The sequence below is a fragment of the Equus quagga genome, chromosome 7, assembly GCF_021613505.1.
Source record: "Equus quagga isolate Etosha38 chromosome 7, UCLA_HA_Equagga_1.0, whole genome shotgun sequence".
NCBI classification, from domain to species: domain Eukaryota; kingdom Metazoa; phylum Chordata; class Mammalia; order Perissodactyla; family Equidae; genus Equus; species Equus quagga.
This window is the reverse complement of record NC_060273.1, coordinates 98557134-98580577: the sequence shown is the minus strand read 5'-3', so window position 1 is coordinate 98580577 and position 23444 is coordinate 98557134. Positions and strand designations below refer to the sequence as shown.

Sequence of the window (23444 nt, the reverse complement as noted above, 5' to 3'; positions counted from 1 at the left end):
ATAAATGGAACTGTTAATATGCCAGATTACTCTAAATCCATAATTCTTAAACTGGGTTTTGAGGAAGAGCTAGATAGCTGAGTTACATGAAACCAGGCAGTAATCTTGGTATTTGTTTTTGTTTTTGTTTTTTTTAATTGGTGGTAAGGAAGTGACACTTTTAGGATAAACGTGTGTATTAAGATTAACATGTACGTCTTATAAGGTAAAATAGAAATTTTTTATAATATTAAAAACTCTAAGAGGAGACTTCAAAGAAATTTTGATGGGGCCACCCAGTGGCATAGTGGTTAAGTTTGTGGGTTCAGATCCTGGGTGCAGACATGCGCTCTGCTCGTTAACCCTTTCTGTGCCAGCGTCCCACACACAAAAATAGAGAAAGATTGGCACACGTGTTAACTCAGCAACAGTCTTCCTCAAGCAAAAGGAAGAGAGTTGGCAATGGATGTTAGCTCAGGGCCAATCAAAAAAAAAAAGAAAGAAATTTTGAGCTTGAGGCAAATAAGTCCCCAAGACCCCTTGGGTTTATATTTACTTTCCTCCTGGGGACTACTTGAGAAACACTGCAAAGTTTTGTTGTGTTTTGTTTTCCCAAAGGCTTTTCTAGTAAAGAAAGAGAAGCCAACTGTTACTTATATATGGATTGGTAACAGTTAAGGGTTGATCAGAACTTTGTATTGCATTGCCTTTTAACTGTTCATTATTACATTTCTTGGTTTATCCCATATAGGTAGTAGTTAAATCATTATTCTGTTAATTCAGAGAAGCTTTGTGTTTTTTAGAAAATGATTTTTTAATATGGAACTATGCTTTATATTTCTCTGTCAATTATCCACAGCTGATGAGAGTGGTAGACCTATGCACTCAATTCTCAAACACTGTCATTTATTTTCCTGAGCTAGCTACCAGTGTTACAAGAGGAGAAACAGGGGAAAAGTAATCTGTTTCAAATTCAGTCTGTTTTATTGAAGAGAAGTACTTCAGTTAAGAAAGACTAAAACAAATGTGAATTTTCCTAGAGGCAAATCAGAAGTATTTTACACTTGTGTCCTGAGATTTAAGTCATCATTATTGATGATTATTTTGATCCCTTGGCTAATCTTAATGGTTATGATAGCATAGTTGTTATCTCTCAGAATGAAATTCTACGGGGAGTTGTCAAAGAACAGATATCCTACATCATATGTGAAGTAAATTCCATCACGTGTTTGTGGAAGGTGGAAGCTATGTCTTGTGTTTTGCAAAATTTTGTAGCCATTACTGTTCAATTGTTGATAATTTGCCTTGATATTATATAAGATACAAAAAAGAGGATTTCAGGAGAATTGTGTCATCTTCCCATTACAAATGTAGGCTAGAGCTGTTTTTACAAAAAGATCCTAATGATCTATCATGTCACACAAAAAAAGAAAGGTTCTGTAATTTACCTTAAAGGGATTAATACGATCACTGCCATGAACATGCTGAAGTGCTGTAGTTACTCTCTTTCCCCTTGCAATTACCTAGATCATTAAATACTTAAGGGGAGTGCTGAGCATACATGACTCAGTCACTTTAAAAACATTGGTTGAGTGAACAAAGGTGGAAGGGAGTAGCTCATTGTTTCTGGTTCTGTGTCATGAAACAGCTATTCAGAGCTTAATTAGAACTGATTTTCTTGCTTTGTCCATCCTCTAGTTTTGAGAAAGGCAAATGTAATGTAAAAAGTAAAGTGGAAAATTATAAACCAAGCGAGTTTGGATCAAAACCTCTTTGTCTTGCATATTCTTTAGAGAATGGATCAAGAAAACTTCAACATAGTAGTTACTAAACATATGTTTAATTTTGACTTTTTAAATATTAAAAAATGATACCATTCAAATGATCATTGGAAGCAGATATTTTTATGCAAAGATTGTGTTTCTAAGGTATGCATATATTGTCCCAGATTTGACTTTATATCTTAGTATAAAGTCTGAGAGAAGGCATTGTTAGTAAATTACATATAAAATTTATACCAGTTTGTTACCAAATTGAATAGTCAGCTTCTTTATCTTTCTTTTTAGGTAAAAAGGTCATCCTTTTTGGTTTCTGATATGTACTACTTTATCATGATATTGACAGTCATATAAGCAAATTTCAGAGTTGATAGCTAGCTTTTTTTTAGTCTTTTCTGTTGTAGCATATCTTCATTGGAAGTGCTGAAATATTTACAGTGTGAGAATAGAAGTTCATTAATTATTAATGTTGGTTGTTTGAGTTATTTATAAGCAGTCATACTGTCCTCAATTAATTTTTCCAAGCTGATAATGGAGCCATAAAAGTTCACTAGGTAATTCCAAATTCTGTTACAGTTTTCTGTATCACATGTAGTGATTACATCAGCATCAGTCTTGTTCAGTTGTAGTTAGGAAAAAATTGAACCTAACAGCTAACCTTTTCGTTAAGGTTTAGAAAGATATGTTTTGACCACAGTGTTAGAATATGTATATAAACTAGAGCTCCATGTGTACATAGCGTTTGTCATTACTGCGATACTGAGTGTTAGACTAGCTGTTGTGAAATTATTTTACTTATGGCTGCTAATGCTAATTTAGTACGATATTGAGCAAGTCATTTAATCTTTATAGACCTTGAATTTTTTTTTACCAGTAAAGTATGCCTGTTTCAATATGCTGCCTACGGACCTCATGAGGTTGTTAGAAAGATCAGTGAATTAAAGCAAGCTGGTGGTAGTTAGCCATTCAGGCTCTGCTTTGTACTGGCTCTATATATAGCTTTGGGCAAGTTATTTAACCTCTTTGACTCTCATTTTCCTTATCTGCAAAATGGAGGTAATAATAATAAATCTAACTCATCAAATAGGTGCAAGCATTAAAAAAGATATTGTACATGAAGCCCATGGCTAAATGACTAACATGTAGTAGTCAGTGATTTTTAGCTAACTTTATCATTAAGCACATATTTATGAGGAAGGCAGATAAAGTATTATTTCATTAAACTGAGGCTTAGAGTTAATAACTTGCCCTAAATTTCATAGTTAGAGGCTAAGCTGGAATTTTAATAGAGACATGCTAAAGCTTGTGCTCTTAAGTACTAAGTACTCTTAAATACTGAGCTACCTCGTAATAGATTCCTGTTACCCATTGTGGCTCGGACATATAGATTTGTAGTTAAAGATAAAGAAAACACAAGGAAGTTCTGTTGATAGAAGGGCACAGGGAAAGGAGACTGTTTATGGATGTGGCATTTTTCTGGATATCTCTATCTTTTAAATTTATTTTTGGAAAACTAGGTAATTATTAAAATGAAGAAAAACTTAAATTATGATTCTCTTAGTAAATTAAAAATTATTTTGCTCCCATTAGCCTTTGAATTCATTAAAGCCAGAGATTAATGAGTAGCTACTTACAGATAACTACTATATTGAAATTGACTTTAAGCTTTATATCGTTTTTAAAATGAAACGCTAGAGAGTGCCATTTACTTTGTCACTTCTTGTTCTTGGCTGTTTTTATCTTTCTCCTTGTGAAATATGATGCAACGACAACTATATTATTTTGTTGTTGTTCTGGCTAGAACCCACAAGATCCATTGATTTGTTTTCCTTAATTTCTTTACTTCAGTTTATAAATTTTGCTTTTGTGTTGGCCTTGTCTATGTAACAGATCAGCAATGTGTATCTGTCTACCTTAGGCCTCTAGATTTCTAATTATACTAAGTAATTTTTGCCAAATAAAATGCAAATAAATGGAAAGTTTTTTTGAAGAGGGTTTTGATTTTTTTTTTTAGCCAAACGTAGCCTTTGAATGCCTTAAATCTTAAGAATTCTTTTCCTTAATTAAGAACAGGGAGTTATACTAACATTTGCTGCAGGGGACTTTTTTTTTCCTTAAAGTATTTACATTTTTCATGGGTGGTATTGTTCTGGTTTAAATATTGACACTGGTTTTCTTTCTTAGTTAATAAGCAAATCACAAAGGCTTGTCAGCCTCAGTGTGTAGTTACTTTGCTTTTATCTTTCAGTGTTAATCAGCAGAATTAGAATTTTCTATTTCTGTTTTAATTTTATAATCATCGCATATTTTGAACATCCAGATGAATAATACTTTATCTAAATCATTTAACTAAATCTTTAAAATAATCCAGAAAGGTAGGTAGTTTTATCACTATTTTATAGTTCTGAGATTTGGAGGGGTTAAATGGTGCCCGAGCTTACATAGCTAGGTAGCAGCAGAGTAGGAATTTGAAGCCAGATCGTTCAGATTTCTTCACCACTATACCACACTGCCTCTTTAGGCTGCCCATATTTTTTGCCACTCCATAGTTCATCAGTGGCACACTTAATGCTACCAAGAAAACATTTTTTTCTCTTTACCCAACATAGTCTGCACATTTAGCAGGTTCCACTGATCTTTTATAAATGTACATAAGTGAAAGGAAACTATTTAGACAGCATTTTCACCAAGATAGTCATCTTCTGATGGTTAAAAAATAATGGCTACACTATATAGATAATCAAACCAGTGGAACTGGGAAAAGTAATCATGAAAAAATAAGGTATACTGGAACTTTATATTCTGATTAGTAAGTCTAATAATGATTTAAATTAAGGAAGACGACTACCTCATTCATACCCAAAAATCAATTCCAGATAGATTTGATCCAAACATGAAAAATAAAACAGTAAAGCTTTTGTTTTCTTCTGGGAGAATATCTTCCTGACCTTGTTGTAAGCGAAGATTTCTTAAATTGGGCATAGAAAAAAATTAACTGTTAAGGAAAAACTGATAAATTGGACCATGTTAAAATTTAAAACTTCTGTTCTTCCAAGAACACTATTAGGAGAATGAAAAGGCAAGCCACCGACTGGGAGAAGATCTGTAATCTGTATATATGACAGGACTGTATCTAGAATATGTGAAGAATTTCTATACATCAATAAGAAAAAGACAGTAGAAAAATGAGCAGAAGTCTTGAACAGATATCCCAAAAAAGGATATCTAAATGGCTAATAAATATGAAGTGGTGCTTAATCGCATTAGCCATCAGGGAAATACAAATTAACATCACAGTGACATCCCACCACATACCCATAAGAATGGCTAAAATTAAAAGATTGACAACATAAAGTGCTGACAAGTTTGTGGAACTGTGGGAACTCTCATACAGCTAATTGGAGTGTAAATTTTTATAATCGCTTTGACAATCTATTTGGCAATGTCTACTAAAGCTAAATATATGCTACCCTATGACCTAGCAAGTCTACTCTAGGTATACATTCAGTAAATATGTGTATATACATTCACGAAAAGACATATAACAATATTCTTAGCAGTACTAAATGTATTAGTCCCATACTGGAGACAACCCAAATTTCTGTCAGCAGTGGAATGGATAAATACATTGTGATATATTCATGCAATGGCATACTGTATGACAGGAATGAATGAGCTATTGTATTATGCAATAACATGAATGATTCTCACAAAAATGATGATAAATAAAAGAAGTCACTCACAAAAGATTACATACTTTATGATCTCATTTAAATATCGTTCAGAAATAGGCTAAATGTATTTATGGTATTAGAAAGCAGGGTAGTGGTTACCTTTGATGGTAATAGTGACTGATGGAGTAGGAGGGGCTTCTATACTGCTGATAGAATTCTAACACTTGCTTTGGGTGTTGGTTACACAGGTATATTTACTTTGTGAAAATTTATCAGATTATACATTGTTATGATTTGTGTACTTTTCTGTATGTATATTATATTTCAGTAAAAATTTACAGAAGGGCGATGGAACTTAAATCCCTTTATTTCCCATAACTTATTTATAAATTTGTATTCAGACGATTTCCAAGTTAAAGACACTGTTTCAAAAGTTAATATTTTCTTTCTCAGTGGGAAAAGTTTTCTCTTTTTCATGTCCCTTCTTTGTTTCCCCAAGAAGTCAGTATTTGTTAAGTGCTTACCTGTGTTCAAGCAGCATTATCCTGTTCAGCCCTTATAATAAGAAGCTATTATAACAAGAAGGAAAATTCATTTGAATTAGTTAGAATGAATAAAGTCATTTCAGGAGCCACATCACCGAGGCCTTGAGGAGAAATAGATAAAATTGGGAGTTTGGGTGGATACTCAACAATGTTTATTTTCTACCTACCACAAAATTGAAATAAATTAGAAGCTCACTTGAGGCTGACCTGCGTATCTCCCATACTTGTTCATCTTAATAATGCCTTCTTCTCATAAATGAAATTATGAGTAAACTGTATATTCTTGGTTACTACAGACTTCTTATTTCTCCTAGTGACTTTGGTCTAAGTCAAAGGCCAACAAACTATAGCCTGTAGGTCAAATCCAGCTTGCCACCTGTTTTTGTAAATAAAGTTTTATTGGAACAGAGCCATGGTCGTTTGTTTATGTATTGTCTATGGCTGTTTTTGTGCTATACTGTGTAGCCTAAAAATTTTACTCTCTCAAAACCTAAAATACTTACTCTCTGGCCCTTTGCAGAGAACATTTGCCAACCCCTGGTCTAAGACAATGTTGATTATAGTCATATAGTTACATATCTACATTGTTTCACCTGTCTTATACATCTACATTGATGCCAGGAAGGAACCTTGGATTGTGGATCTGTATAAAATGGCCTGAGGTTGGAGCAGTTACAGCAGGAAGCCTGCTGTTGAGATTTTACTCTTTGTCTCATAGAATCATCTATGAAGAGGGTGACCATACATTTCAGTTTTCTTGGGACAGTCCTGGTTTACATCTGTTGTTTCAGGCCATTATTATATTATGACAATATTACATAGTATTATTATAATAATGATAATTAATAGCTAGCTGCTCCTTTTACTGTTAATATGCCCCAGTTTGAATGATAAGTTGTATGATCATTCTATCTATGAAAGTTACCATTTAGAAGGGTAGTGAGAGTAGAAATAGGAATAGAATAGAATAGTTAGAGACAGCTATGCAAGGTGGAGTTTAAGAGATTGACTTTTGAAAGTTTGTCTCAGAGGTTCCCGAGATCATCTTGCACCTGGAGGAAACCAGGTTTAAACTTCCACATGTCCTTTCCCACTGGAGTCACAAAGGTATGCTTAATTCCCCCAGAAATGATATGTGATGACATGTGCAGAGTATTCCCAACTGAGAAAGCTCACTATAGCCTGTGTGTCCAGGATTTTTGGGGAGATCAGTCACATAGACTTGTAGCACCTATGTGACTGACGTTGGTTGCTTAAGCTCCAGAACCACAAAGAAAAAGAGGTGTTCACCATAAATCACATTGTTAGCATAAACTATCTGCTCACACTGGTGCAGTGTGGCCCAAGGCCTCAGGCGTGCAAAAACATTCTTATCAGATAGAAATTTCCAAGGACTCAGAGCTCAGTTCCCAGGAGCTAGCCAAGAGCTAGGCGAGAAACAGGACATTTTTGGAAATGTGTAGGGTTTGAGCAACCCAGGCCTGCTGAGTTAAGCCTTTCCTACAGAAGGTCATAAAAGGTATTTGAGCCAGAGCTTGAACCCAGATAAATCTGATTCCAAAGCTTATGCTCCTTCCATAAGTGATTTTTAGTGATCTTTTATACTAATTTGCCAGTTAAAAATTAGTGGCTAGATTAGATATGGTAGAGACTTGAACTGTGCCCATCTATCTTGATAAATACTTCTAATAAGCTCTTTTTTTCCTGACATGAAGATAGGGAACCCCATTTAAATATCTTTCAGTGCTTTGTAAGTAATGGTGCTAAGAATTTCTAGTGTTTAGTTATTTTCAGCAAAGTTTATATTGTTTTGTAAATTATTGTATTACAAAATAGTTTACATGAAGAATAGTCTATAACTACTCCTTTTGCACTTAATACAATTTTTAATTTATAAAAGAGAAATAATAGAGTGAGAAAAGTTTTAGTTCACAGTTAAGAGTTGTCTGCCTTGTACATAGTACATTTCAATGGACTTATACAGTTCTCAGAAACTTTTAACCGTTTTTTCTTTTCTTTTTCTTTAGGTATTTGTGGAAACATTAGACAAGTGTTTTGAAAATGTCTGTGAACTGGATTTAATTTTCCATGTAGACAAGGTACTATTTCTCTGTTGTCAAATCTTCTAAACCTAAGAAAAATATTAATTTGTATTTGTCAAAGTGAAAATGTATTTAGTGAATAGTGCTATTTTTATAACTTTATTCAGTTCATAAATTATTTTTACTATGAGCCAGGTACTGTGCTTAGTGAAGAAGATTCAGACCCTGCTCCAGAGGACTTCACATCTGGAGGAGGAAACAGTGGCATTAACAAGTAACAATATGTTCAGAGTGTTAATGAGAACACAGCTGAACCACCTACCTCTGCCCCAGAGGGTGTGAATGGAGGAAATTACATTTAAATTGGATTTTTAAGGATTAGTAGATATTTCACAGACAGAAAAGGAGAGGTTGGCTCTTCAGGCAAGGATATAAAGTATGGGCCTTTTTCTTTGACATTGATCAAGAGGCCTAATTTTTTTTTTTTGGTGGGGAAGATTGGCCCTGAACTAACGTCTATTGTCAATCTTACTCTTTTTGCTTGAGGAAGATTGTTGATGAGGTAATATCTGTGCCAATCTTCCTCTTTTTTTTTTTTTTTGTATGTGGGCCACTGCCATGGCATGGCTTGATGAGCAGTATGTAGGTCCATGCCCAGGATCCAAATCTGCAAACCCTGGGCCACTGAAGTGGAGCACACAAACTTAATCACTACATCACCAGGCTGGCCCCAATAAGCCTCATTTTAGAGTGCCTTTAGTGCCATGGTTATTGTTGCTTTGTCCCTTTTTTGGGCAAGATCATTTTTTTCTACATTACGGAGTTTCAGTTGGTAAGTGGGAAACTAAAGACAGGGAAATCAATTAGGATCTGTTGTAATAGTCCAGAAAGTGGTGAACTAAGGCAGAACAGTAGGGGTGAAAGAAAGAATTGACAGGGCTTCTTGGCCTATTGACAGCTGGAGGTGAGAGAAACGAAGAATGACTGAGTTTTCTTTTTTGTGTGTAAGGAAGATTTGCCCTGAGCTAACATCTGTGGACAATTTTCCTCTTTTTGCTTGAAGAAAATTGTTGCAGAGCTAACATCTGTGCCAGTCTTCCTTTATTTTGTATGTGGGACACCGCCACAACATGGCTTGATGCACGATGTGTAGGTCTGCGCCGGGGATCTGAACCCGTGAACACCGCGTCAGCCCCTGACAGTTTTCTAACTAGTGTTACTGGGTCTTGGTGATATAGAATTTAGGAGGAAGAAATTCCACTTTTAGTATATACAGATTTTTTTCTGTATTAAGTTTGCATAATGTAACAGATTGTTTTGAATGATTAAGCCATTAAATAAAATAGTTTGAGAATAATCTGTCAAAAGTTTTAGCCAAAAAAAGTGATTTTTAAAAATAAACTTTGTTGAGGAATAATTTGCACTGATTAAAATTCAGCAGTTTTAAACATACAGTTAACTAAGTTTTGGCAAATGTTTATAGTTATGTAACCACTACCCTACTCCAGCTATAGCACAAGGAATGAATTTTATTATTTGTAAACATCAAAAGAATACATTTATCATTAGCCAATCCCCTAGATCATGTTTCTTCTTTACTAAGTGATTTGATTTCATGTACTAATTCATTTTTCACAGAGAACTTAAACTTGATATTTTTAAGTCTATTTTTAGTTTTTTCCTGCTTTTCTCTAATTAATATATCCTATGCTTTTTCACATTTGCAAAGACTCCTGTTATTTTTAGACATGAGGGTGTACAATATTTGAAATTATGTTTTGGTACATGATTAAAATGCTTAAAAATGCTCTTTTTAAAATGACTCCTCTATGATCATTAGCTTATATAATACATCTTGCAATTTTTTAAGAAAATTGAAGATTCTATTTTAAAATGTTGTGGTAAGAGTGAAGCGTTCATGTTTGTACTGGAGAATGAAAGTTTTCCTTAATAGAAAAATTAGGCTCTACTCATCTACAACTTCCATACATGACACACAATGTTTTTAAAACTTTTATTTTACGTTAATATACTTTCATTTTAGAAAAATCAGAAAATACATATGAGAGGAAAATAAATAGAAGTCATCTCAATTTCAGAGATTGCCGTGTTAAAAGATAAACCAAGGCATATTAAATTTATGAGTTTATTTGTGCAAAAATTGATTCAAATTGGGTAGCGCCAAACCGAAAGTGGTTAGGAGCATTCCACTGACAGGAGCTAGGGAAAAGACTTGTATGGAGAAGTGGCAGAAGCAAAGCAAGGCAGTGATCTGATTGCTAAAGCTATAATCATGCAATAAGCGGTTGCATTATTTGGGAAAGCCGAATTGGCTGTTTGCAATTGGTTGTCCCTAGTTTTACTTTCTTAACCTTGAGGCATTTATAGGCTTAGGTTTCAGTTTGCTTGTGTAGGCTGCTAAGGAATTAGAATCATCTCAGACTAATGGCCTCCTTGTTTAATTAACGCTAGTGTTGACATTTTAGAGCATGTATATTTTTAGATATTTTTTGTACAAATAATTACAGAAATGAATATGTCTTTAAAAAAATTAAAAATGTGTAATATTCATTTCACATAACAGTGTATCACTACTTTTGAACCTCCCCAAATTAGCTATGTCTCTTTTTTCTGGGCTAAGCTCTTGTTTTAATTTTTTTCAATGCACTAAGAAAAACTTAGGATACCAAGAGTCAGAGACCAGTCATATAGACCTTTCCTGACCCTACATTCTCCATCTAAAACAATGCTAGTTTTGTTTTTTTTTCAGCCTTTCTATGAAAGTAGGATTATTTTCAATTTTTAAGCACCCTGGAGCTTTCTAACAGTCAGGCATCTCCTAACCTGCTCAATTCACTTTTTCTTAGGGACAGATACAAAAAGTTTTGCACACAACCCTCCTCTTGCTTTTGGACCACAGCTGGGCAGATCAAAGGAGGAAGTTGTGAGGAATACCCCTTTTGTTATCAGTTAGGGTGGGCTAATTGATGCTGCAGTAACAAATATCAGAATATTTCTCATTCATGCAGTATGTTTATCATATTCCACGTGCTGTCACTCTGGGATCCATGGTGACGAAGCTGCCACTGTCTGAAACTGTCAGTTTCTATGTCAAAGAGAAAAGAGTTTTCAGGGGTAAAGTTATTTGCTTTTCAAGGTATCACAGATGACAGTTTTACCAAACGTTTGCCACTACAAACATGGATCACTAACTTTCTAGCCTCCATATAACAGTTTCCACGTGACCTACTACCCACCAAGCCAGCATCTTTTCTTTCATTGTGATTGTTAGGAATTTCTCATTACAAATCTTTAAGTACTGATTTCTGTTATCAGTCACTGATTTCTGTATCTGAAGTAGTGGGATAGCCTTCCCCTACCCAAAATTGGTTTGGAGCAATGGTTTCCTCCAGCCCAGTCCCTTTTGAGGAGTTTGACAGCCTATCCTTAAACAACAGGCCACAGAGTGAGAGACTCCTTTTCCTTTCACCAACTGAAGAAGTCTAGCCGTTAAGAATATCTCAGCAACCAGACCTGAGTATTAGTGAGCCAACAGAGAAAAGGAATGCCATCTCAACAAGAGAAATGAAGGAACAGTTTGAACAATCAGAACATATGCCCCATGAAAAGAACTACCGGAGGAGAGAGAGGAACACTTGAAATTTAAAAATAATAAAAAATATTTAAGGAGATACAGTTTGGAAAAGTCTTTCTGTGGCTTTAGAATGTGTTTTTCAAACTAATGTTTAAAAGAAGAGGATGGTCACAGTTGAAACTTGAATTATAGGTAGAAGATAAGTGCAGGAAATAATCTCAAAGTGCGGGACTGAAAGATTAAGAGGTAGAAGACATGAAGGAAAAGATAAGAGACTTTGAAGTATTTAACATGTATTATAAAAGTATTTTGAGGCTCTTATCCAACTGAGAGAAAGGAGAACAGGGGATAATGAGAGCATTTTAGTAGGAGACCAAGGCATCGCACTGGTAGAAAAACTTTATATTTGTTTTATAAGTAATAATAAAGTCATATTTGCTTAAGAGAGCAAGGAAAGAGATAGTAATCACTAATGAAAATTGTAGGCATAGAATCTCTGATTGAAAAGAGGGGATATATTATAAATAAAATTTGATCAAACTAACATGGGGGAACAAAGTAATAATTTAAAAGTTTATTATTCCATACATTAAGTGTAAATTGAATGAAATAATCCATTGAAAAACAGAGATGATGGGTTTAAAAGGTATGGTTTACATAGGAAAGGAAGGATAAATTCTAGACTATTTCTTTTTATTTTCCAGTTTTCATAACAGTTTGGTTCCCTCATATCTACCATGATCATTGAATTTTTTTAGTATCCTTGTGACATACGAATTTTAACATGATTGATTTGTTCTAATTGATTGCAGATATTATTTTTTTTTTAATGCTCATATTGCTCCATCTCTAGCCAGTGGGAATCCCTTCAGGTTGTCTTCTGAGTCCTTTTGACATGACCTCCCCCAATGGACTTTAATAGTTGCTTTGTCTTAGGTCCAACTAGATGTTCCAGACTCATTTTGTTCATTTCCTGCCCTAGATGTGTTAGCAGCCATTCCTTCTAGGAGCCCTGATTCCTTTCAGTAGGAAATGGTGTATAGAAACCATCATCTGGAGGTGTTCATAATTATGAGGCTGGTGATTGTTTCTAGGCCTTTTTTTTCCCCCTGTGAGGAAGATTCACCCTGAGCTAACATCATTGCCAATCCTACTCCTTTTTTTTGCTTGAGGAAGACTAGCCCCGAGCCAACATCTGTGCCAATCTTCCTCTACTTTGTATGTGGGATGCCTCCACAGCATGGATGTCAGCACCCAGGATCCGAACCAATGAATCCTGGGCCGCCAAAGAGGAGCGCACAGAGCTTTAACCACTTGGCCACAGGGTCAGCCCCTCTAGGCCTTTTCTTTGGACAGAGCATCTTATATATTTTCTGCTCCAGCCCTTGAGATAGCCATTTCTCCAAGGAGCCCTAGTTTCTTTTAGTGGACAGTGATGTTTAGAAATGACAGTCTCAGCACCATGTATGCTCATTGCTACAGGGGTGATATAATAGATGTATTTATACATACACATGCACACACACACACCTGTACCTATTTCTGTATCTTTATATGTATTAAAAATAATTGAGTTCTTCTTAATACCTGAGTCTAGTGCCACACTGCAGAATTTATGCTAGCCTTCTCCTTTTCCATACTTGTAATTTGCTTCTCTGACAGAACTGATTACTTTAACAAACACTTTCTCAAGGTTAGTAACATTATCAAGTGAAAGTTTTGATTTGTGTAACACTTTGATATATCAGATATCCTGCTGGAGAACAATTATACCAGAATTTTAAGGATTTTTAGATTTAATGAAATTCCAGTATATATATGGTGTTTGCAGTGACTTCAGTAAAACCCAAAGACATTCATTTTCTTATTTAAATTTTTTCATTATAGCTTTTATTTTACCTATCAGCCCTTGTGGAGCTAAATCATGACATGAAAATACCATATTTCATGGATTCTAAAATGCATATTTTCTTTCACATTTTAGCATTTTTGAGATCGGGATACGTGTTATGTTCTATAGCTCATCATTATTTAATTGGCAACATTTTTCCTTTTCAGTGGTATGTAAAGTAATGATTTTTTTTAATCAGTGGTAGCTTAGATTTGAAGAAATACCAAAACATAGAGATCTATTTAGACCATTTAGAATTACAAATAGAGATATTAATAGATTAAGTTCATTGCTTAAAATTTTTATTAGCAAATATATGTATTAAAATTTCGTTATCAGATTAGTAGCAGTATGATCCACAGAAGTACGTAAATGGAAATTTTCTAACCTAATTTAAAATAATTGATCATTTCATCATAATTGGCTGTTCTGTCTTAATTTAAAAAGTCCTATCTTACAGTATTATAGTTTTTACAGTAGACTTGTAACTCTGCTTGCCCCTCCCCCCTTTTTAAATTTCCTGTTCAATTTCCTTTCACAAGCAGAGAAGGAGTAAAATGTGCGAAACACATTTTACAAAATATTTATTTAGTAGTTAACACCCTGCAGAGTTATGTGATGAATATGCCCCTAGCCCAGTCCTCAAGTGGTCTGCAGTTGTTTGAGGAAGATACGTGATGTCTGTCTGCCTCTGTCTGTGTCTCTACGTGTCTCATAGACACACAAATATTAAAAAAACATTAGAGTGTTATCCATAGTCAAATATTTTATTATTTAAAATTGCAATAATAATGCTTATATTTCTTTAGAAACAAAGTCAAACAATACTGAAGACTGTATAATTAAACATGAAGTTTCTTCTTACCTTATCCCCCTCCTTACACTCACTCACTCCCATCTCACACTGTTTCCCTGAAGTAATTTCTGTTAATAGTTTGTCTAGGTAGACTTCCAGACTATTTTCCTATATATTTTCAAAGACATGCATAGTTCTCTTGGTTCAGTGAGTATTTAAGTTTGTTTTTATTTCACGTAATGTTCTATGCCTTGCTTTATTAACTTCATCTTTCTGTAAGTTGTTCCATATTAATACATACACAACATCTTTATTCTTAAGTGAAGTATTGAATAGAATGAATAGGCCATATTTTACTTGACTGTCCCTATAATCAGATATTAATGTAGTCTAATTAAAAAATATTTAGCGCAGAGGACATCTTTTCTAGCATAAATTATAGCAAAGTAGCTTTTTATGCTCTGAAAACAAGTGACAATCCATAGAAAAGAATCTACATAATTTGACCTCCTTTCCTTTCTATATCCCTTTTTAGATGCTTTGTTCAGCCTAGTAGAGGGCTTGTAACTGTCAAAAAGTGAAATGTTTCTCATTTGATCTTCATTCTACTCTCCAATGATTATGTAGGCTTTACTCCAATCAGGATGCTGCTCTCTGTAAGCACTATATATAAATATCTAATAAGTACGTTTTATTGATGGAATGGTAAAAACTTAAATACCAAATAAATGCCTTATTCTTTAACTTTTGAATTTTAAGATAATTGAGATAAATGATCTTGAAGAAAAAAGTGTATTTAGTATTTATTAGATACCCACAATGTGCACTATATTTTATAAATAAAAATAAAATAACATAAAGACTATTTAATATTAAATATGTTAGAGTAGTTTTAAGTAAAAGTCTCCAGGTTCTGCATTGATGTATATATAAGATAGAATTCTTATTATTTAAACATATATGAAAAGTGGCAGGCTTGTCTTTGCTTGTCACTAACAGATATTCAACACCTTTGTGTTACCTCCTAAATAACTTAAACATGTGCGTGATCATTGCCTTTAATGTTGTTCCTCTGAGTTACTGCATGGTGTCTCTTTTATTTTAGCAAGATTTTTTTTTTTAAGTAATATATGCACATGTTAAAAGTTTTCAAAACAAATAAAAGTATAAAATGAAAGATGGCTTCGTTCTTCATGAGTCCTCCAGTTCCATTCTTTAGGTAATTACTATCTGTTAAAAAAAATATTTGCAGCAAATTAAAACAAAAATGAGATACCACTACATACCTATTAGAATGGCCAAAATCTGGAACACTGACAACACCAAATGCCGGTGAGGACATGGAGCAACAGGAATTCTCATTTATTGCTGGTGAATGCTAAATGGTACAGCCACTTTGGAAGACAGTTTGGCTGTTTCTTACAAAACTAACATACTCTTATCACACAATTCAGCAATCACGCTCCTTGGTATTTACCCAAAGGAGTTGAAAACTTATGTTTACACAAATCCCTGCACACAGATGTTTATAGAAGCTTTTTTCATAATTGCCAAAACTTGGAAGTAACCATGATGTCCTTCAGTACATAAATGGGTAAACAAACTGTGTTACATCCAGAAAATGGAATATTACTCAGCACTAAAAAGAAATGAACTATCAAGCCATGAAAAGACATTGAGGAGCCCTAAAGTGCTTATTACTAAGTGAAAGAAGCCAATCTGAAAGGCTACATACTGTATGATTCCAACTATATTTTGGAAAAGGCAAAACAATGGATACAGTGAAAAGATTAGTGGTTGCCAGGGGTTGAGGAGGGAAGGTGATGGAATAGGTGGAGCATGGAGGATTTTTAGGCAGTGAAAATTGTGTGATACTATAATGATGGATACATCATTACTTCTTTGTTCAAACCCATAGAATGTACAACTTCAAGAGAGAACCCTGAGTTAAACTGTGAACTTTGGGTGATTATGATATGTCAGTGTAGGCTCATCAGTTGTTGCAAATTTACTACTTTGCTGGGGGATGTTGATAATGGGGGAAGGTGTGCAAGTTAGGGGCAGGAGCTATGTATATATATGGGAAGTCTCTGTACTTTCTTCTCAATTTTGCTGTTAGCCTAAAACTGCTCTAAAAAAATGAAGCCTGTTTTTTTTTAATAAAAGTATTTATATGCATTTCCAGAAATTTTCTGGGTATATCTAAGTATGTGTATGTATGTGTGTAATTTTTTTTGTAAACCTCAATGGGACCATATTATAGAAATTGTTCTATCCCACTCATTTTTTTCATTTAATAAGCTATGTCTATTTCTGAGGAATCTGGAGATTTCTTTCATTTTTTAGGTATGTGATAACTAATAGCGTAGATTCACCATTTTACAGTTTTGTATTTTTGTTTCTTTGCTCTTACCAAAATGTTTCATTTATTATTCTTCTACATAAATCTGGCACCGGTATCTTTTATTATTTTCTTAACTTGCATTCTCATTCTCTCCTGCCTCTAACTTTCAACCATTCCTTATTTTCTTGCAGAACTGTGAAAATAATGTATATAGTGTGATCTCATTTGTGTAAATTAGATATCATACACACACATATGGCAAGTATATGCATGACAAGTTTTCTAGAAGGATGTATAAAATATGATTAACTGTGATTATCTTTGGATAGCGGGAGCTGATAACAGAAGCAGAGGGTAGTGGAAACTACTGTTGTTCATACATAAGATTCTGTATTGGCTTAAATTTTTCATCATTTGCTTGTATTGTAATTTAGAAGTTATGATCTATGTCCAGAAGAAGCTTTGTGGTTGGGTAGACAGGGCATGTATTAAAAAAAAAAAGCAAAAATACATTGTTAATGTGGTATTTGCAACTTTTTAAAACACTTAAATATCTATACAAGTTCAGAAAAAGAGTAAAAACTCATTAAACTCTTATTGTGGGTGAACATCAAAGTGCTTTAGTAGATGAGTTACATTGTAACCATATTGTCATCCTTTCCTTTATTTCTATAAAAGTCTGTTTTAAATAAAATTTATAAAGCAAAATACTGGAATGTGTCAACCATATGAGTTAGGGTTAAGCTAAAAGCAGAGCTTTTATCGTCCTCTTTCTCTTATTAAGTCTGCCAAAAATTATTCTCAATTCTTGGAACATGAATTTTTCTATCACTGGGCATGTTATGTTCATCTTCAAAATTTCCCCTCCTCATGTGACATACCTTACTTTGTACTCCGTAACCTTGGTAATACTGGAATAGCCTTCCAATTACTAATTCTCATTCCCATACTGTTTATCTCCTTGAATTTCTACATAACGTATAACACCTCCTCAGCCAGGATAAAGTTGTTAGGCATTTATTATCTTTATAATAAATGAGATTATTTTTCCTGAAGATTTAGCTCACAGACCCTTCATTTGTATTTTCTGTCTCTACCTCTGGATTTCTGAATTTGCTTTCATAGGAGTTATTTTTACTTTGAGGACAAATTTATATCCTAGTCCTTATCTCTTAAATTGACATATATTCTTAGAATTTCTTGGGTAGGACCTACATTTGCAGGCTGCTCATATTTTGATACCTCTAAACTTGGTAAGCATTCCTATAATACTGAAATTTATGGTTTCCACTAATCTAGTGCTTGTGTTCTAAGATGTTTCTGGAAAGGCAGTGGTACAGTGTATATGGAGATGAACCCATAAGAAAGCCTGAGCAAAGTGGGGGTGGTGGAGTTACTATACTTTTAACAGCATTACAAATTGTGCTTTCTCATGAGAATTTGTTTTAAAAAGAAGAAAGTAAGTTCTGCTAAAATGGAAGTTTTAATGAATCTCTGTCTGCTGGCCATGGCCTTTCTTTCTGAACACTTTCCCTGCTATATAGTACGTCCTAGCTATTGTAAGGTAATTTTATCACCTAATCACCTTCTTGACCTTTAATTGAATTTTCGTACATTATGACTAAAGATTAATTAGCTGCATCAATTTCATTTATTGTTGACAGAAGAAAGCAAGGAATTGGACTTGGATCACTCAGGCTTAGGTTTGAGTCGCTGGTTTGCCACATATTATTAGTTTATGTCTTGAGTAAGCTGGTTTTTTCTCTCAGCTGTAACAAAGGATAATGTGAGAATTAAATTAGACACCATAAGTACAGCATCAAAACATAGTTTTAATAAATGGTATCTAGTAACAGAAAGGATAGTAGAAGTGATGATACTAGCACTAGGTTTTTTTTTCTGAGGAGGATTTGCTCTGAGCCAACATCCATTGCCAATATTCCCTTTGTTTTTTGCTTCAGGAAGATTTGCCCTGAGCTAACATCTGTAGCACTAGATTTTAAAACAATTGTGGCTTCTGGTGGTTTTGTTTTGTTTGCTAGGAAAAGTAACTTCTATAATTCTTTCTTCACAATTTGTGTATGAGATGTCCATCTTTCCAAAATGAAAAAATAGTAAATAATGGTAGGATATTTTTTAAATCATGAATACATCTGCATGAAATGTTTTAAAGGAGTGAAAATCGAAAAATATAATTTTATATTTAACCAAAAAAAGTTTTTGTTTAAAAAAAATAAAATTACCTTATAATACCTATTAGGTACTGTGCTAAGCACTTTACGTGAATTATTAATTCTTTCAGTAGTCCTGTGAGGTGTCTATACTATTTCTGTCTCTATTTTACAGATAAGGTAACAGACTCAGAAAGGTCAAGAAACGCTGAAAGGCGTACAACTGATAAGTGATAGAGTCAGTGTTCATAAATAATTTCAGTCATCATTCTTAATGTTGCTACATTTTTAAAAAAAATTATAGCAGAGTATACTATTTTGTGAAAGCTAATTCAGCTTTGAATTGGTGATTTTTGATCCAGTAAATACGTTATGAAAAGACACCTGGGTTATATATTTTCTCCCCAATGGAAGACACTATATTTAGTCACTTTAAGATGTATTTGATCGTAAAAAATCTGAATATTACATATAGAGAGTGCTTTGGGGTAAAAGCATTATTAAAATAACTGCAATAAAAAGAAAATTTTACTTTTTTTCAATCTAGAGCTTGTAATAATGCCACATAGCTTCATTAAGTACTTTGAGCATAAAACAACTTACTAATTGTTGTCTAAGAATCTGGTATAAAAGGCCCTTGTAGAGCTTTTTTTAAGCATTAAACTTGGTACAATAGTAATGGTAGCTAATATTTATTGATCGTTTACTTTGTTTGGGGCACTTCCATGGATGACCTCATTTAATCCTTTCAATAGTCTGTGGAGGAGGTACTATTGTTACCTCTTATTTTACAGTCCATTAAACTAGGACTTAGGAGGTTTTGTAACTAACTGCCTAAGGCTTCACAGTAGTGATGGAAGTGGATTATGAGCCCTCACTCCAAATTATTTTTATTTTACAGTTCACACTTATAAAATAGACACAGCAGTATTTGAAACAAAAACTACTGAAAGCAATAAACATTTTTTACTGAGTTTTCTTTATGGATGTGTATATTTTTTCCTTTAGGTTCATAATATTCTTGCAGAAATGGTGATGGGGGGAATGGTATTGGAGACCAATATGAATGAGATTGTTACACAAATCGATGCACAAAATAAACTGGAGAAATCTGAGGTAAGAATAGAAAGTGCTCTGATTAATGGAGGTAGTAAGCATGATCATAAATTATGCATGAGTTATAGCTTTCACTGTTTGTCCTTCAGTATCACCCCTTAAGTACAACTGGTATGCTGATTCACTTTTAAGAAATAAAATATACAAATTTTGTTATGTTAAATGTTCTGTGACTACTATCTACCAAATAGTTTTGTGTATTCTTCTTTTAGACACGGTCATAACTGCCTTGGGTAATAAACACAATTCCAAATTCTTGTTGCTTAAAAAAAAATTATTTATTTGAATAGTAGAATCAATATTTGCTTTGTAAAACCCTAGTCAGTAATTATCAAGGAAATCTCAGAACTGATAGATTTTGAAGATAGATAAATTTACAAAACTTTCTAGAAAAGGAAAGGAGAGGAAATAGAATTCTTATGAAGAAGTAATGTTATGTTGTAATAGGTGCTTAGCAAGCCTGAGTGCACATTGAAAAAAGAAATTCAATGCCTTAATCTTTTAATTCTGGGTCATTCCCAAAGGTCACTGAGAAGTTAGCTAAGTCACATATTTTATGCAATAATACATGTATTCGTGGCATTTATTGCATTCTATAAGAGAAGGAGTTGGTTAGTTATACACAGCTAACTTTGTGCTGTTAAGTTGGGTAAATGAGGACCAACCAACACTTTAGCATTGTATAAAACCCTACATTAGAATTTTAGTGACTCTCCCCTCAAGACCTAGGCTGAACATCAGTAACGGGTGCTGTAGTGGAGCCACTCAAGTTCATATTATTCTGGTTGCTTCTTATTACTAGAGCAGAAGTCTGGAGAGATGAATAGTCTCAATATCTCATTCAACACGATGTTTGAGGATACTCTTAACCTTTGGTATTTATAGTCATAACTCAGATTAGAAAAATAAATTTTATTTATACTTATTAGTACAAGTTCAGGTGTTTGGTTGATTTAAGGTAAATGTTACTATAAAAGCAGGAAGGTATTAAAAATATGTCAGCATTAATTTATAACAGGTGAGTTTTGAAGAATTTTTATCTTGTTGACACTTGAAAGCATCAGTTTAACACAATGCTATGCTCATTGGAGTTGAATGAAACACAGGATGATGCATAATCTGAAATCTGAGTGTTAGAAACAGTTGAAGCTTTGTTTGAAAACATCTTCCAGTGTTCTATTTTAAATTAAAATAATCCTGCACTTCTTGTGTCAATTTACCGTCCCTGTTGGTTTCCCAAAGGAGAGGCTTGTAATAGTGAAGAGCTTAAAATTATGACTCTTTTAAGTAACTGTATATATTTTGTGTGTTCTATAGCCAATTTTTAAAAGTTGGTTTTTGAAAAGGGAAAACATAAACCAGATTAATAGGGAAAATTTTGTTTTAGGACAAAAGGACTCAATTTTACTTAAAATAGTTGATTTGCAATATATTATTTAGTATAGTAAGAGATTTACTATAAAACTCTAAGCTATAGTTTTTAAAGTCTTAAAATGATAACTTGAGATTTATGTAATCTGTTAACCCTTGCTTTACTAAACTGTATGGATATAGATTTTAAATGCCAAGAGACAGACAGTGACACAATCCGTGAATAATCAGTCTAAAATGAATGAATATGTGGTAATTTGTGAATTCTGTATAATCATCTGTAAAAATATATTGCCCTCTTGTCTGGAATTTTCACATTTCCAGGTGTTTAACTCCTTTCCATTGGTGGTGTCCTCTTTTTGTTTTTTCTTTTTCTCCTTAGTTTGCTATATATAAAATATTGACAAAAGTCATGAAGGACCTATAATAATTGCGTAATGGATATTGCTTTTTGATTATCCAGTAAAACTTTGTTAATGAGACAGTTTTCCCTCTCTATAAAGAGCAGTAAAATACAGAATTTACATTTTCAATAGAAATAGTTATAAGAATATTGTAACTTAAAAATCCTTTCACAGAAGCAATGCTATTTAAAATGGTTCGAATACTGGTGAATACTTCTGTTTTTCATCCACTGATCATCTTTTAACATGTATAATCAGTTGTTATCTGCTACCAAATTAGTTTTTCTTTTTCTCCTTTACAAGAAAGTATGTTTTAAATCTGATTGGGAATAAACCACAACATATTATATGTCTTATCAAGCGTTCCTCTATATGTGATGTCTGCTAATATTTTAGTTCTAACATAGGATTTTGAGTCAAAGTGAAGCCATGATCAGATTTTAAGAAATTGTGTTGAAAATAACATTGACCTTCAAATTTTTCAGTAATTTTCATATATTTTAAGAATAGAAGGCTATCAACTTTATTCCAGACACATTGAAATGTCAAAAGTTTTCACGTGGGTTCCATTTCCATGTTACTTAAACTGTTTATATCTCCCAAACATATGACCACAGAATAATCCAAAATTATTTGAGAGTAAACTATAAGCTTTTATTAATCTAACTCTTACTAAATTTTAGTTAAAATTTATCATAAGCAAAAACTTACCGAGAAAGACTTAATTAAAATCCAGAATATCATGATTGATGAAAAGACCTAGTTATCATATTTTAAAAATTAAGTAATATTTAGAATAGCAGTTATCTTTTAAAAATAAGCCTAGCTATAATTCAGATAGAGCTTTTAAAATATAACATGGATCTATCTAGGTGCCTTTACTTTGTGAGAAATTGAAGATTTTATTTTGGCTTAAAGGTATTTCCAGTGACAGTCGAAAGTGAACTGGTTTAATTCCAGTACCTAGACAGGTAGAAGCAAAGATCACCCAGATCTTTAAAGGAGCAGAAGCAAAGATATATTCTCAATGTGTTTTCATCTATCCTACTTTGCTAGAAAAGTGGTTTACTATTCCATTGGGATCCTGGGAAAGGAGGGTTTAAGATGGGAGGTTGGTGGGATTATGGGGGAAGTGTAAGAGGCACCCAGGAATCTGCCTAGGAATAAAAGGACTCCCTGGGGGTGGAGGTAGAGGGGTGGGGTTGGGGAGACTGGTTAGCTTTTATGTATTTCATGTTATTTTTTTAAATTAATAAATGGGTCTGAATTTAGTCACTACTTTTTTAAAGTCAGTCCTCTTTTTTCCGAACATCCTGATCTTTCTAGCTCTTTCCATTCTTCTCTCTTACAGACCTTTATCTTTCAATCTCCCAGACAGGACAGGTAGACAAGGTATTGCTGACTTTGAGAAAAATGTACTTTAACAAAGGGAAAGCAAAATGATGTCAAAGGCAATTAATTATTTAGGCCAGACTCAAAAATTTTTTGTGTTAATGATCCCATATAGTCCCTGTAGCCTATTTTCCATTCTAGTTTCTCCTTGTAGTTTCTTCATCTTTTATTGGACTTAGTGTATTTTACTAGTATATCATTGATGTCATGTTTGTTCTGTTTTGTCTGCCTGCATTGTAAAAGGAAAGTTTAAATTTTTTGTTCTTTTTTTTAAACATTGTCATTTAACTGACAAATTACTTCTGTAGAAATGACAGTTTACTTTGTATATAGTAATAAATTTAGA

At 33.5% G+C, this 23444-nt stretch overlaps 1 protein-coding gene across 1 annotated transcript in view; it reads left to right on the top strand.

The window, feature by feature from the left end:
• AP3S1 (adaptor related protein complex 3 subunit sigma 1) overlaps positions 1–23444 on the top strand; it is a 60749-nt gene that overhangs the window by 31134 nt on the left and 6171 nt on the right. The window contains exons 4-5 of the mRNA XM_046666708.1: positions 8004–8075; positions 19824–19931. Coding sequence (XP_046522664.1) covers positions 8004–8075; positions 19824–19931 — 180 coding nt within the window. The remainder of the gene's footprint in view (positions 1–8003; positions 8076–19823; positions 19932–23444) is intronic.